This window comes from Osmia lignaria, chromosome 12 (genome assembly GCF_051020975.1).
Source record: "Osmia lignaria lignaria isolate PbOS001 chromosome 12, iyOsmLign1, whole genome shotgun sequence".
NCBI classification, from domain to species: Eukaryota; Metazoa; Arthropoda; class Insecta; order Hymenoptera; family Megachilidae; genus Osmia; species Osmia lignaria.
The window spans coordinates 3,649,576-3,664,510 of NC_135043.1; the positions used below are offsets into that span (position 1 = coordinate 3,649,576).

At 40.1% G+C, this 14,935-nt stretch overlaps 2 protein-coding genes across 2 annotated transcripts in view; one reads left to right on the plus strand and one right to left on the minus strand.

Annotated features, from left to right (window-relative positions):
• Positions 1–12,225, minus strand: part of LOC117602768 (uncharacterized) — an 86,153-nt gene extending 73,928 nt beyond the window's left edge. The window contains exons 1-2 of the mRNA XM_034321186.2: positions 12,134–12,225; positions 11,915–12,025 (exon numbers count right to left, since the gene is read on the minus strand). The gene's annotated coding sequence lies outside the window, so the exon portion shown is untranslated. The remainder of the gene's footprint in view (positions 1–11,914; positions 12,026–12,133) is intronic.
• A 1-nt stretch (position 12,226) lies between these two features.
• The window catches only part of LOC143305916 (mediator of RNA polymerase II transcription subunit 20-like), an 81,062-nt gene continuing 78,353 nt past the window's right edge, over positions 12,227–14,935 (plus strand). The window contains exons 1-2 of the mRNA XM_076691138.1: positions 12,227–12,386; positions 12,682–12,824. Coding sequence (XP_076547253.1) covers positions 12,373–12,386; positions 12,682–12,824 — 157 coding nt within the window. The 5' untranslated portion in view covers positions 12,227–12,372. The remainder of the gene's footprint in view (positions 12,387–12,681; positions 12,825–14,935) is intronic.

Genomic DNA, 14,935 nt, shown 5'->3' on the forward strand with positions numbered 1-14,935 from the left:
GAATAAATCTTGTAAATAATGTGATCGAATTTGAATTTCGGTAAAGGTAGAAGTGCAGTAAGAATTTAAGTAAAATATACAAAATTCAATAAAATGTCGCATGGTTAGAACGATGGATGTGACCGAATTCTATCTCCTCGGAGACGGAATGATGCTGAATCGCGAGGAATTTTTAATTAGCTAGTGAAAGCATAGCAAAAATGCGAAGCGTTCGAATAAGCCGGGTAACCAAAGCTCGCCTGGCAACCAATAACCACTACAACCTTCCACGGCGGGGGGGGGGGGTAACAACAAAAGCATCGGAAACCAGGGGATAGCTGCTGCGTGTTTTCGGCAGAATTTCTCGCGATGCATCGAGCCACAGAGAGAAATACTTTGGTAACGAAACAATCCGCCGTGTTATTGCGACGATCGAAGCGGCCAGGAGCCTCCGGTTTCTCGTCTACGATATTTGATTTGAGCTTTCGCGAATGCGAACAGAAGCTACGGCGAAGGCGGACGAGAGAAGCTGGCCGTTCACCCCGGCAGTCTCAGAATAACTGCATACCTATTTGCCCCGAGTACCTAACCAGTGGTGCACACGCGGAATCATACATCGAGAAAGCTTCGGTACGTCGCGAAAAGGGTTGTTCTTAGAACCGATCGAGAACCCCTTTGGCGACCAACGAAAGGGTGCGAGAGATTATTTTTACTGTTGTTTTTCTTGCGAACTACCTATCCGCGCGGCGCCTACGCTTCGAGACGCAATCTTCTTTAGAGGTGCGCGCAGGGGGTGCTTCTTACGAGTTGAATGAAAATGAAAAATAGAGCAATCATCCTGAAATCGTTTGAGCGATACGGGGTGAAAGAATGTAAATTAAATTATATTTGCAGTGAACCAGGAGCGGATGAATCACAACTGTTGAGCTTTGGAGGGTCCTCTTGGTTGACAAGGTTAATTATAAAAATTAATGTTTATTCTAAATAAAATAAAAATTGCCCTCTTAAACCTCCCCTTAATCCGGCGCTGATAGTGGACATTGGTCGAGCGAATGAAACGATAAAAATGATATAATAATAAAGAGAATAAAACAAAATATACTACGCGTTCGATACAAAGGTTGTTTTCAAAGAGACAAAAATGTGTGTTCGATGGTAGCCGAGCTCATGAATAAACGTAACGGAAATAGAATTACAAGAAGGGAATCGAGAAACACGTAGTCGACAGGAAATGAAACGCGGTTTCCGGCGTCATGGAAAAAATAACATTCTTGTAATATACGATAAAAACAGGTCGTGTGTTTGTCGTGGAAAATTTGCGGAATAAAATATGATACCGGTCCGGATAGCAGGTCGAGTGAAACAGTCTTATTTGCCTCGGGGAAACAACAACCGGCGCACCACGGCGCGCGGCGGTCGTAATTAAATTTAATCCGAACGCCGTCGGATGCATCGTGCAAAACGTTTCATCGTATTCTCAATGGCAACGGAAGCAAAGAAATCCGCGAAGGCTCGCTGATTTAATTAAGAACTCTCATCCTTGGAACAAAGCCGCTTTATGACCCGAACAAATGAGGCACCCTCGGGTGGAACGCACGGCTTTTCATTTTCCTTGGATTATCGATATTTTTCAGAATGACATACACTTGTGAAAATTCCAACTAAATCCTTCCTTTGATTTCCCGCTTGAATTTCTATTTACGATCCGCAAATTGCCAGGACATATTCTTCAAATTATTCATTCAATTCAACATGGAGATAATGCGTCGAAAATAAAGCAAATTGGAAGACAAGAATCTGAAACACAAATGTCAGATACATTTGGAGAATCGTGATGATACCGGTATCGAACTGGTGACAGACTGTAGATGAGGAAATAAGGTTCCCTAGTCGGTGGATCGTGAGATCCGGTCACGTTGAGAACCGCTAACACCAAAACGACCCCGTCAAACCTGTCAAAGGCATCGTTCGACAGGTATTCGAAATACAATACCCTCGATGCTCTTCGAAAAGCTGTAAGTTGACAAGCTCTGATAGTAGGGAAACGCGACAGATTGTCGGAGACATCTGACGCAGCTTGGAACTAACATCTGAAGCTTACACTTGCCGAGGGTGAATTCATAAAATAAGAATTTAAAAATGTAAAATTGAAGTTATTATTCTGTTATTATTGGAGATAGAGTATAAGACAAATTTCTCTTGAAACCTTCAAACTAACCAACTAATAAATTTTAGGATATTTTTTATATATATTTCACGGAAATAAAAGAACTCCAAGGCTTTATATAGGAAGTCGACGAGGATATCTTAAAGCATTCCTGTTTCAGTTTCTAGGTAGAGGCTTAAACCGAATTGCTCTATCGCGAGGATTCTAAATTAGATTTCCCGGCTGTTCTAGTCCGTAACGTGTAATTTATTAACAAAGATGGATGAAAATCCGCTGCCAACGCTGGACAACCAAGCCATAGTTTCCTCCGAGTTCATCCATCAAGCGGGTAGATCTCGAACGTTTGCTTTTTCGCGTTAAATTCGCGCGACACGAGGTATCCTCTCAAACGAGAAGTCAAATATTAGTCTTCGTTCGAGGTTCAAAGTTCGATTTTTAATATCCTCCCCTTAACCATCGATCATCGACGAGCTTTTCCCAGGGATACTTGAAATGAGAACCACTGGGAGGCGAGCGCAAATGAAATTACCAGGCAAGACATTATGCGCAACGCGTTTAAAAGCATTACAAGGCACACGGCAACGGTCTAAAATAAGCCGCTTTGCCCATGGCCGAGATCGTAAAGCTCCCTGTTGAAGACCGCTACCGCTTCCGTGCTCAACACCGACCATCGATATTACTATACGGGTATTTAAGATCCGCCTGGGCAGAAATGGGCATTACGGCGATCTCCAAGAGCATTGCGATATTCGATGATTTCAACCGCTATTACAATTATCGATAGTATAAAATTGAAAAGAAATTTCATCTATCGATAACCGGAAGTCATGTTATACATCAACTTTTTTTATTTATATATAACGGAACTGATACAGCAAATGTACACTGGTGGAATTAATTCTGGACACTTTGAATAAAAATATTCTTTATTTCATATTTCTGCAGAAAATGTATATTCTGCTATGCTAAATTGATAATATTTTTATTGTAATCTATAATGTTTATACTTAGTATTTTCACATGATTTGGTTTGGAAATGTTTTAAAATTCTAATTTAAAAAAGTCTGAACTGTGTTGTTATCTTTGTTTTTGCGCCTGGCAACACGAAACATCGTATGATGTGAAAGGATATCCAACGAAATATTCATTCTTTTCTACCTCCTTTAAGTGTTGAAATTGTAATTTTTATTGTATATTAAAAGTATGGCTGTAAATGGTCTTTTTACTGATTTTTTTATACAAGCGACGCCCTAAAATTAGGAAACAATGATTAGAATATAAAATATAAATGATTATATATTAAATAATTTGAATAAATGCGAAATTTAAGTAAAAATTTAAAAGTGTCCTGAATTAATTTCACTAGTGTAGAATGGTAGAAAACTTTTTTTGGCCGAAAAATTCCAAGCCTTGACCGACTTAAAGCCGGAAAACTAGACGAAAATGTAAACAAACAATTCAACGAATTTCAACGACATTTTCAAGCTCATCCTTTGGCAGATCTGTCTTACAGACTTGTTTACATATTTTTACAGAAAATAGGCAAAGCGATGAAAGAGGAAAATTGTAGATTCGATGAGAACCAATGACAGGGCGAGTGTCGGAGAATGTCTGAGATATTATTCGCGACGGGTACCGTCAGGACGAATGTATCTGCGAAAAATCAAGAAATCGAGACACGCATGCTTTTCACCCTTTCAGTATCTCGCATCGATGATACCTATGTATGAGTTACTCACGCGATAACTGCTGAATGCTGACAAGTCGACTGCCTTGATGTCAAAAATTAGAATAATTTATCAGAGCCACTCTGTAATTTGTTGCAAGATTAGCACGTGGTTCAATTGCAGAAATAAAGTTACGGTAAATGTCTACAATTAGGGCCCCAACGAGAAATCAATTAAAAAGAGGTAAATTGAATGTATTTTTGCCCCTAAAATTTGGGGGTCGCTTGTAGTTTTTAAGATACATAGGTTAGGTTAGGTTAGGTTATCAGAAAAAATATAACTTACCTCACGGCAAAAACTTGATCAATCAACAATAGTCTCCTTGAAAAGAATAACTTCAAAGTGTGAATTTAAACGAAGTATTAAAAGTGCCACGTGGCTAGCCAATTCCAATCTTGATATCATGATGATTGCTCATTTTATTGGATATTTTCTCATTATGCGTCCTCTGTGCTGTGCATTCTATGAACAGGAATTAGAACTGAGCAAGGAGACTATTGTTGACTGGTCAAGTTTTGGCCGTGAGGTAAGTTATATTTTTTCTGATAACCTAACCTAACCTATGTACAATATCAATCATAGTATCCGTTCGTCTAGTGAAAAAGCACTGACTTTGGAGTAAGTTTAACCGCAGCAAATATACATCTAATTATTTAATAAAAGCGTTCAAATAATTAACATAATCATCTGATTAAAGCTTTAGAATATTCAATAATTTAGAATTTCAATAATTTATTTGAAATTACAAAATACACTAGACGAGCGGACACAATAATTGATATTGTAGGTTAGTTACGCGCTTTAAAAGTACTGTCTACCCCACAAAGTGATTAACTTTTGAAAATAATGGTTTTATGTCAATATTTACCAGAATATCTTAATAAATACAAGCGAGCCCCAAATTTTATCACCAGTTTTGGATTCGGGGGGCAAAGATACATAGAATTTACCTCTTTTCAATCGATTTCTCGTTGGTGCCTTAATTGTAGACATTTACCAAAGTTATCAAGCAAAAGTTGCAACAGATAGAATCGTCAAATTTTCAAAGCATTAAAACCATTAAAAAACGATTTGGAAAGAAGATAGCAAGGAAGATTTCTAAACGCATCAACGCGAAGTGAGGAGCGTCTGACTCGATGGCAAAATCGATCGTGCAATCCGAAAGTGGAAGGCCAGCCATGGTGTCCCGCGCTTAATGACGTAATTAGGAATGAGTTATTCGCGACTACGCCAGAAGGCATGTCTATTTCCTCGACGCTGATGTCATTGACAGAGCTGGCAGTCGGTGAAATTGTACCTCTTTTGCTCCATCCTCCGCGTAATACGTACACGTAACATCCATTGTATCTCCGTTTAGGTGCGCGGGTATATTTCTTTTTCACGGTTACGCATCGCGAGTGAAGCGTCAAATTAAAACGGAACAGGAAGTAGGTATTTTTCACGATATATGGTAAACTTTGATCCCATACAAATTTATGGCAAAATAAATTATACGTTTATTACAACCGAACGTTAATACGAATTATTATCACAATTAGAATGATTGCATTGAAAAAGGTCTGGAAGAAATTTGATTTCGAGATATCTTGCGGTTGGTTCTGGTGAAAAGTGAACGGCTGTTCTGCCGTTTGCCGCGGGATTCTTAAACGTTTGCGTCGGTCGCGGTGAATACTAAAGATTGCCGCATCCGCCGCACTTCCCTTTAAATTCTCGCGTATTCATTTGGGGAGCTTTGTTTAGTGTCTGCGCAGTGCCGTATACGTCGGCACGGTATCCCGTCTCACGCGAACCTTCTACACCGTGAATACGGAATTCCTTTCAGGGTGAACTCGCGCGAAACCTACGCCTACTTTTACCTCCGAGATAGAAACGCTCCCTTTTCTTTCGTTCTTTCTTTCTTCTGTTTATACGACGCGTGCTACGCCGCAATTTACACTAACCCTGCCCACGAGAAATACGCGTTAACTTTATTCATTTGAAAAAATTTAAATCCTAGGCAAACTTTATCTGATTACTGATTAAGAGGCTACCTTTTTCTCTGCTTAATTAATTACTAACCCTAGAATGACGGTTTCAATCGTTTTCATTTGATAAATTTCACCCACCTTTCAACGTGTCAAAACTACCAAACAATTCAAAATCTATAATATGAGAAACACACCTGTCGCGGATGAACGTACGAAACAGTTCGTTAGGAAGGACGCGTGTAAAGCGATGTGCAGGCAGCTTAATTATTTGGTACACGTGGTGGTGGCAGAGACTACGTGACTCAAGAGTCGAGACTCGCCCCGTTATATGCAGTTTGCTGGATGCACGCGATGATTCACGACGAGCCAACCGTGATACTTTTAGATTCCACGACCGCGGGCTTACATTTCAAGCCGTGAACAACGAAATCACCGCCAGACGGATCAAGACAGAGGAAACTACACTCAATTTGCGAGCAGGATCTACAAAACTATCCCTTATTCTTTCTAGAAAATTTTTCTCTCGGTTCTTTCTGTGTCAAGGACTGAATCACCGAAACGATTTAAGATCTTCACCATCTGGTTTTTCTGGATTACGTGTTTCACAGGGGTTTACTATAATAGAACTCGTCTAACGTATCTAGCTAGCCCAATATTTTCAGGTTCTGGCACATCTCTAATTTTTACGATATAACAATGCTTCGAAGACGAATGGGTGTCGAGGTTTCTTTTTCGAAGCTGTTCCAGACGGGTGTCTGGCACGTACGTTACTTATGGTTTCTATAAATGTTGGCTGATTCATTAGACGGTTCAGAGTTCACGGGAACGATCGCGTCACCGGGTTGGGAATCGGTTCAACTCGACGAACTCATCTCGAGCGTTAAGTGCCACTGCACCTCTCTTATCCATCCCTCTCTACTTTCCTTCCGAGTCTCTCACTCCTATTCTCCCTTTTCTTTTTCACCCCCTTTTATTTCCCCTATTCGGTCCGCACTTTACTCCCCTCGTTTTCACAGCGAACACCCACCGACACCTACTCGTTATTTCCTACCTCCTGATCCTCTATCTGTTCCTGCTTTTTTCTCCTCTCCGCTCTCGTGGTATCTCGCTTCGTTCCAGCGGTTTCACGCGGCAAGAATGTTTACGACGATACCAGATGTCCCGGTCTGGCATTGACGCATCGTCGTTTTTCTGATCCGCGCGATTCCGCTTTTCAGTCGACAGAAAAAAGAAAGAAGAAAAAAAAAAAAATAGGAGAGAAATCAACCCTGTGCGTGTCGAGTCTGTAATCCACGGGATGTACGCGTCTCTCGTCGACGTCGAGGACGGCGAGGCGTCGCTCTGGACGACGAGGGACAACGTACGAAAAAACTACCCGACCGAAGATGGATGAAAGGGATCGAGCGTCCAATGAGTATTGGATTAATTACGATTTCAATTAACGTTATAGCCTGGTAGGGTTAACCTTTACCAAGTCACCCACATATGGGTGACGCTTGAATTTCAATAGGAATCCATCACTCATATTATTAAGAATTCTTTGACTTACTTAATTGAAAATACTTGTATTAGATACTTGAAATTGTGGATAAAAATATAATGAAATATTTTGGATTTGTGAAGACAAAAGTAATACTTAATTGAATTTTCAATGGTTTTAGCGTGGCAGTCAAAGTGCTAATTATATATTTTGTACAATTCCCAAGCTTTTCTATTAGAAATCAAAAGAACTAAACTGACAAATTAAATTTTTGGATGCTTCCATTTTAATGACGCTCGTATAAAATGAATATATCAGCCGCGTTAAGCCAGGGATTTATTTGTATTTTATATGATTAACGTTCGTTCAAGGAAAAAGCGACAGCAACGCGAACAGATATCAAATGAGAAGGATCGACAACCGTCTCTACTACTCTTTAACAGCTGGAATTTGATTCGAGCCTGCAGCAGGGGCTTGCAATAACATTCCATCGAGCTGATGTATAAGCCTTCACGAGCTTAGCAACGCCGTAAAACACAGCGTCGCGACGAGCAAACCAAGTAAAATCTCTCACGATAGAACGAACAGTCCTCTTAACCGCTTCCGAAACTCGACGATACGATTTCTCGTCGAGCTTAACGAGATCGACTCACGGACACAGGTACGGTATCGATATATACAAGCGTTGTGTTTGAACAGGTAACGAGTATCGAGACAAACGAGCGATTTTTCCTCTGGGTTCGCTACGAAATTGAGACTGAACGAAAATGAAGTCTGATCTTACGATTCTCTTCATCGGACTATTTCTTTTCAAAAGCTGGTATTTACCTTAAAATAATCCGGACAACACGATCGATCATTGAATGAATGTAAAATATATAGTGAAACTAAATCAAGCCTTAAAAGTGGGTCAACTGTTCGGACTACATTAGTCGATCGTTTGGTATAATGAATGCAACCGTGTCGCGATTGTTCAAGTAAACGACATGCCATTTGTTGAGGTATGCGGGTACTCGAGTCTCGGGTTCGGTGGGGCGATGATCAGGTCGAGTCGGGTAAAATTTTCTCCCGAATTGGGTTTCGAGTTCCCAAATTACGAGTATCTGAATTTTCGGGTACACACCCCTAGAATTGATCAATCATCGAGTGTTAAAAAGATATTATAAAACTAGAAAATGTTCAAGACATAATTCCTTATGCTTCCCGGTAGAAGAACGAAGAACTGTGCACCGAAGATCTGTACCAGCTTTATGGTCTCTCTGTATATCGTTTATTTTTTGTTATAAACGCGAATATACGCGTCTTGAGACGAGACTACAGTGGCGGCATTCATTTGGAGACCAGCTAAGCACGATCTACCTTCATTACCACGACATACATATTGCTCGCTAGTACTCGCGACCACTTAATTGCACAGTTACTTTGTGATTTACCATGGCTCGGACGGTTTGCGTTCAACTAGCAAATCGTTTTAACCATTTAACTGCTATCAGTATCTCTAAGTGGTCTGCCTTTTTCTTGTTACGCTGACTAAGCCGATGATCTTGTTAATCTACGCGTTGAATTTATACGAAGACAAAATTTATGTAACGGGAATAATGGTACAGGTGACGGAGTTCTTCAGATAATATAGAAAATAAGAATTGACGAATTTTGAAAAATATGCAAAATGAAAATTAACCAATGTCTGACATGGTTTCTTTTGATAATAGATAAAAATTGTAAGTCACGATCAAAGGGTCGAAAGGAAAATCATAATAAACATAGCGCGGCAATGGAAGATCGAGAATATCCTTCATAAAGCCTCATCCACGCAACAGAGTAACGATATCCCATCTAGTCCAATGCTAGATTAAAAACGGCACGCAAAATGGGAATTAACGAGGAATAAACAGGATTAACTTGACTACCTTGCTCCCCGCGAAAGCGCAGTTAACGGGTTAAGTACAATTGCAGTGTTTAAAACGTTGGGGAGCGTAAAACAGCGAACGTCCATTCGTAGCACGGTTACATCATCCGTAAACAAGTAAAAAGCCAAGACGCGAAAGTTTATTCGTTCTAATTGCTCGAGTTTATTTTCGTAGAGAAACAAGTAGGCCATGCGTGAAGTGGCGGGTATATAAATCGCGCGTTTTCGCGGTCGCGATAACAGAAACGAAACAATAACTCCCATTTACCCTTGGATCGTTCGAATCGGTTTCGCAAGGTGTTACGCGAAGCAAATAAACGTCTTAAACGAGACTAGAATGGAACTTGACCTATTTCGGAGCATAGCATCGTTCGCAGAATTAATTACGTCGAGGACCACCCTCGTTAAATACCCCGATCTCCTTATTCAAATCAATTAGGAGAATCGAATTATCACGGTGAAGTAATTATCGTTCGAGAGGAATATCAAACGATATAATGTATATTTCGTTCCTTGTACGACGAAAATGAAACGATTCGATGCCACTGTCGAATATCGACGGAATATTTAACGATCCACCTTTAGTCCCGGCACGAGAGGTCTCTGCATTTCAGTCACGCGCCACCGAACATCCGGTCATAGTTTCCTGCTGGTGTACATCTCACTCAGCCACGATCGCCGCCTATTTTTGTATTTCGCTCGATGCCGAGCTACGTCTTGGCCGGGCCCCGAAGGGCGATTTTCAATTGTCGCGAACGAATCGCTCGCTACGCATTTAAACGATCCTCCCGCACGAACGAGAGACTGCGAGTCGAGCCGAGACACTGGTCGCTGGATGCGTGTCCCCGTTTACAGAACCCCTTTAACCCATTGTGAAAAATTCGTAAGAAACTGCAGCGTTCTGACCTTAATTGTACTCTCTAGAAAATGTTTACGATTTCGCGGATCTTCAGTCGTGAGAGCGTTTCATCCGCGGTGAAATCTTGGAAAAATAAGCAAGATATCCGTTTTTCTTAGTGAGAAATCGCTATGAAAATTACAGGAAACTCGAGCAAGGATTTCGCGGAATCCTGGAGAACGATTAACAAACTGAGTTTGATGGTTACGACGATCTAATTTTCGGTCGAATCGGGCTAGTTTCTAAAATTTTATCGGATGGATTGGTTTCCTAGATCCAAGGAAAATAATCTTCAATCAGACCGGGTGATTTACACGGCCCAGATTCTCGAGACGCGAACAAACTACGCGAGGTCGAAAAGTAAACGGTTGAGAATTTATTTTCCTTGGAAAAATCACCGGGCGAGCCGCGAAGAGCAGTTTGCGAACTTCTCGAATGCATTCGTCAGCCGGGCAACCTTCGGAGAGGAGAGCAAGATGGCCGAAAACGACGCGCGATTAAGGTCAATTCCGGTCGCGCGGTTTTAATAAACGGGACCTTGTGCCGGCGCAGGTTTTTAATGCACCCCAGAAACGCTTGCTTAATCGGAACGACCCGTATTTTTCTCTACTCTCTGTTTCTTTCTCTATCGCCCTTCATCGCCTACCCTCTGTCCCTTGTCTCCTCTGTACTTCTTCTACTCTCGTTCCGTCTCTGTCAGAGAGCACCCAGCCACGCTACGAGTTTTTATTAAAGTCCCTTTTCGATCCGACCGCTATACCTTTGCCGCGTAAATAGCACCGATAAGAGCCGGCACTCGGAGACGCAAACGCGCGCCAAAGTAACCCTTTGCATCTTCAAACGACCGTGCTCCGGTTTTCAGAAACGAAGAACCGAGCTGGTGACGCGGCTGATCCGGGAACGCTATTCCACGAATTAATTGTGCCTTTGTTAAGGATTCCCCCCCTCCTTTCTTTCTTTGTATTTGATACGAACTTTTGAAACAGTGACACAATTTCCTCGCTGACGATGCGTCAGAAACGATACTTCAAATATTCGAAGGTAACCTCGTTTATTAACTCTTGAACAGCGGAGCTTGGGTCAATCGTGAGCCAAACTTACGAAACATATACAAGGATACTAAGCTAAATGTATAATCTTTAAACGAAAAGATTTCATATACTAAAAGAATAATCTTTACGAGAATAGTGTAAAATTTAGAAAATGAAAATAATACGAAATACAAAATTATATTAAAATTGGGCCTCTCTCCATGGTCCGCCATCCGGGCCTGATCATATCGAATCTTTTTTAACCTAATTTATGATTTAGAGTTTAAATATAACTTTAATGTAGATAATAACCAATTATTGATAATAATCAAGAATTTCGTAGAACGTTGATAATATGTCAAATATTAAATATATGCATAGCGCCTGCCATTTAAAGAATAAGATAAAATTGGCGGGAAATTGGCGTAATGGCGGCGCTGCTACATTGCTAACCGTATTCACATATTTGTATAATTGCTACACATTATACTTCAGAGATTTTCAAAGAAACGTTTGCAAATCGTTAAGATCAGATTATTTATAATATATGAATCATATTGCATTGCATTATCAGCGATTCATTAAATGCATATGAAATGAGTATGAATTGCATACGACTACATACATATCTATTGTATTAATGTCACGTATTTCGAAATCAACAACACGATCGTTATAGACGTTTAAATATGGCTAAGAATCAGCAATTAAGTGTTACTTTTATTTCTTTAGCATACAAAATGTTAATAATCTTACCTTATTTTTCAAGCTACATACTTTCTGCAGGCCAGCGTGCACTCCAAACGTGTTTTAACTTGTATCACTGAACACTCTAAGAATCACTCTGTTCGTGCCATCTGACGGCGACTGAAAAAATAAAGCGAATAATTAACGTTTAAAGACAAACTGAGACGTAAATGTTACTCATTCTATCAAAAAGTATTCTTCTTATGTAGTTTGTTACGAATATATTACCTTGATCAACGGATACTAAACGTATTCGACTCTGCATCGTGCCGGAATTTGACTACGTGCGTCGTAGCTTGACTACGTGTGCCGTAGAGGTCAGTCTTTCTCCGATCCGTGGCGCCATCGGACGTTCTCTACCGTGCACCTCGAACTGCGCATTTAACTTGCGCGCGTTCTTTCTTTTTGACAAGTGTTTTGGGTTGTGCGTCTCTCGTGTGTTCAACTTTAAAACAACGTATAAAAAAATGGGTGTTACTGTGTAAGTACTTACATAATTCAATACATTCTTCTAATTGTTTGTACTAATTATTTGTGTTTTTACGGATCATTGATTTTACGTACTATATGCGTTCATCGGACTGTTTGACATTTCGAGGTTATGTTGTATGGCTAGCACATGTCAAAGTAAATCGAGCATTCAAGAATCCTTTATTTCGATCATTACAACATTCATTTATTATTATATTCGTTATGAATAGTTGTATTGATATATGTATAGTAATAATGAATGTTTGGTCGTTCCATTCGTAACCGGCATTTGCTGTGTTCGTCAGATTGCAACAGTACCCTATGATAGAGAACCGAACCGGCCCACAGACGATCGAGTTCTTGACTAAACGAGTGGTTGCCCTTGGTGCTGTTCAAACTGGCCAGTTCCTGGTGGATTGTGAGACCTACGTGTCGGTGCCACAATTGGGTGAGTGTTTGCACATTTTCAAATTAAATTTTCAAAACGTCGCGTTTCGTATCTCGAATACTGCGCAGTACCCATATTAGAGTATAGATGGCTGTTGTATCCTTAGTGAAGCTACTGTACACAAGTAGCAAAACAGCGTTACGATATCGACTTATGAAATTAAATTATTTAGCTTTGTAATTTAGATTTTAATTATGCAAGTAAATTGTAGTATGCTAGAATTTCGTTCAATATAACATCTATTCGTTAACCGCGCTATTTAAAGTACTACACGCACCTGTTGGGAAGCGTTCGGTGGAGGGAAATAAGAAAAGCCCTTGTTGACGATTATATCTGTTTTTTTCTTTTGGCATTTATGGAGGTGTATACGGATCTCTATACAAACACGCAAGTAGTTTGGTTCCGCCGAAGGTCAATTAGCAATCGTATATCCAGTATCGTTCGTTACTTCTATGTATATGTAGAGAGGTACAAACGCCAGACGCTAACGAGTTACGGCTTAAGTACACATATACTTAGGCGTAGTGTAAATACACGTGGCGCACTCGTTTGAAAGTGCTTTCAATGCGGATTTCATGCCACCGTATCGGCAGGATTGTTTTGTGCTATTCGTATCTCTTTGATCGATTCACATTTTGCACAATAAACAACTCTCGTCACTCCTATATTTGTCTGGTCTATTTTATTAACAGCGACGTATAATGAAATCAAGTAGAATCGTATTGTCGGTAGATCGGCATAGTAATCGAAGAAATGAATAACGATCATAAAGACGACAAGCACAAGACCCATTTCAATCGAAGGATCACGAATTCTTGTTCAAGTAACGTTATATATTTTTTGAATCGCGTGAAATTTTAGAATCGAGAATATACGTTGTATTTCGGTGCGTTCCGGTCGCGAATCAATCGCTTCACTCCCCATTCGAAATCGATCGGTTCGACGATGGTACACGAATACGTAGACACGATTTACTCTGTCAAGGTACAAACGAGCTACTCTAAGCGTCTCATTACAAAAATATTAAATCTAGCAAGCGAAGCTAGGCGCGACCATTTTGTTTCCAGGCTAGATCGGATATATGTATATACGCGTGTGTATATTTATATGTATATGTTTACATTACTATGATACCCTTGATGGTACGCAGCTTTTGGAAAATACCTCCTCGGAATACTCTTTTCTCGATTATACAGCGTATCTACAAACATTTCGAACATCCCTCTCGGTGACGGCCAGCGTATCCTTCGAATGTACTTCTTATTGTCGTTTTATTTGTAAATAGTTCTCGCGTTTATTGTCGATCAATAGAAGACTTAATAATGTATATAATCTAACACAGGTCGTGGTGGATTTATCGCTCTCCTTTACAAGTATTTTTCATTACCTCGACGACTTGCATTCCTTTTTTATAAACAATTCTCTTTTCTATGTACATACCAGACGCACACGAGATATATAGAAATATGCACACAAATATATACACATGGCGATAGAAAAGGGTCGAAGACTCGGATATTATGTTCTCCAACCCAAGCAATAATTCGATCCATTAACATTCCATTCGATCTCCCGCTAATTCATTTATCGACTATAATACAATCCACCATGATCTGCAGGAAACGGCACACGGATTTCCGAATTAATCGCATAGCTACGCGTGCATTAAATACGAATTCTAATCTGACTTCCGACTCGCTGGTCGCTACACCTAAAGATTACGATAATACCTTCAATTCACGAAAGTGCACAGTGCAGATTTTCATATATGTTCTTTTTTTTTTCACCGCTTTTCCCCCCTATTTTCGCCGCTGCGGTCCGCTTCACCTAATACACTAATCGAAAGGAAGGTGTTTCCGATTAATTAGGAAAAACTGGTGTTACTACTACCGTAGAATAATTGTTCCGGAATATTTCGCGATTTTCCAAGATTACACGTTCTTGTTCGGCGCAAATACGCTAAGGAAAACGAGATAGTCTTACGGTGGTCGAAGAATTCTTCTGTACAATTTTATATGTATATATGTATATAGAATCGTGAAGTAGTTTTTCTCTTCTTATCCTACGTGCACTCGTTTAACGAGCATTGCACCTGGCGCTAACTTAATTGT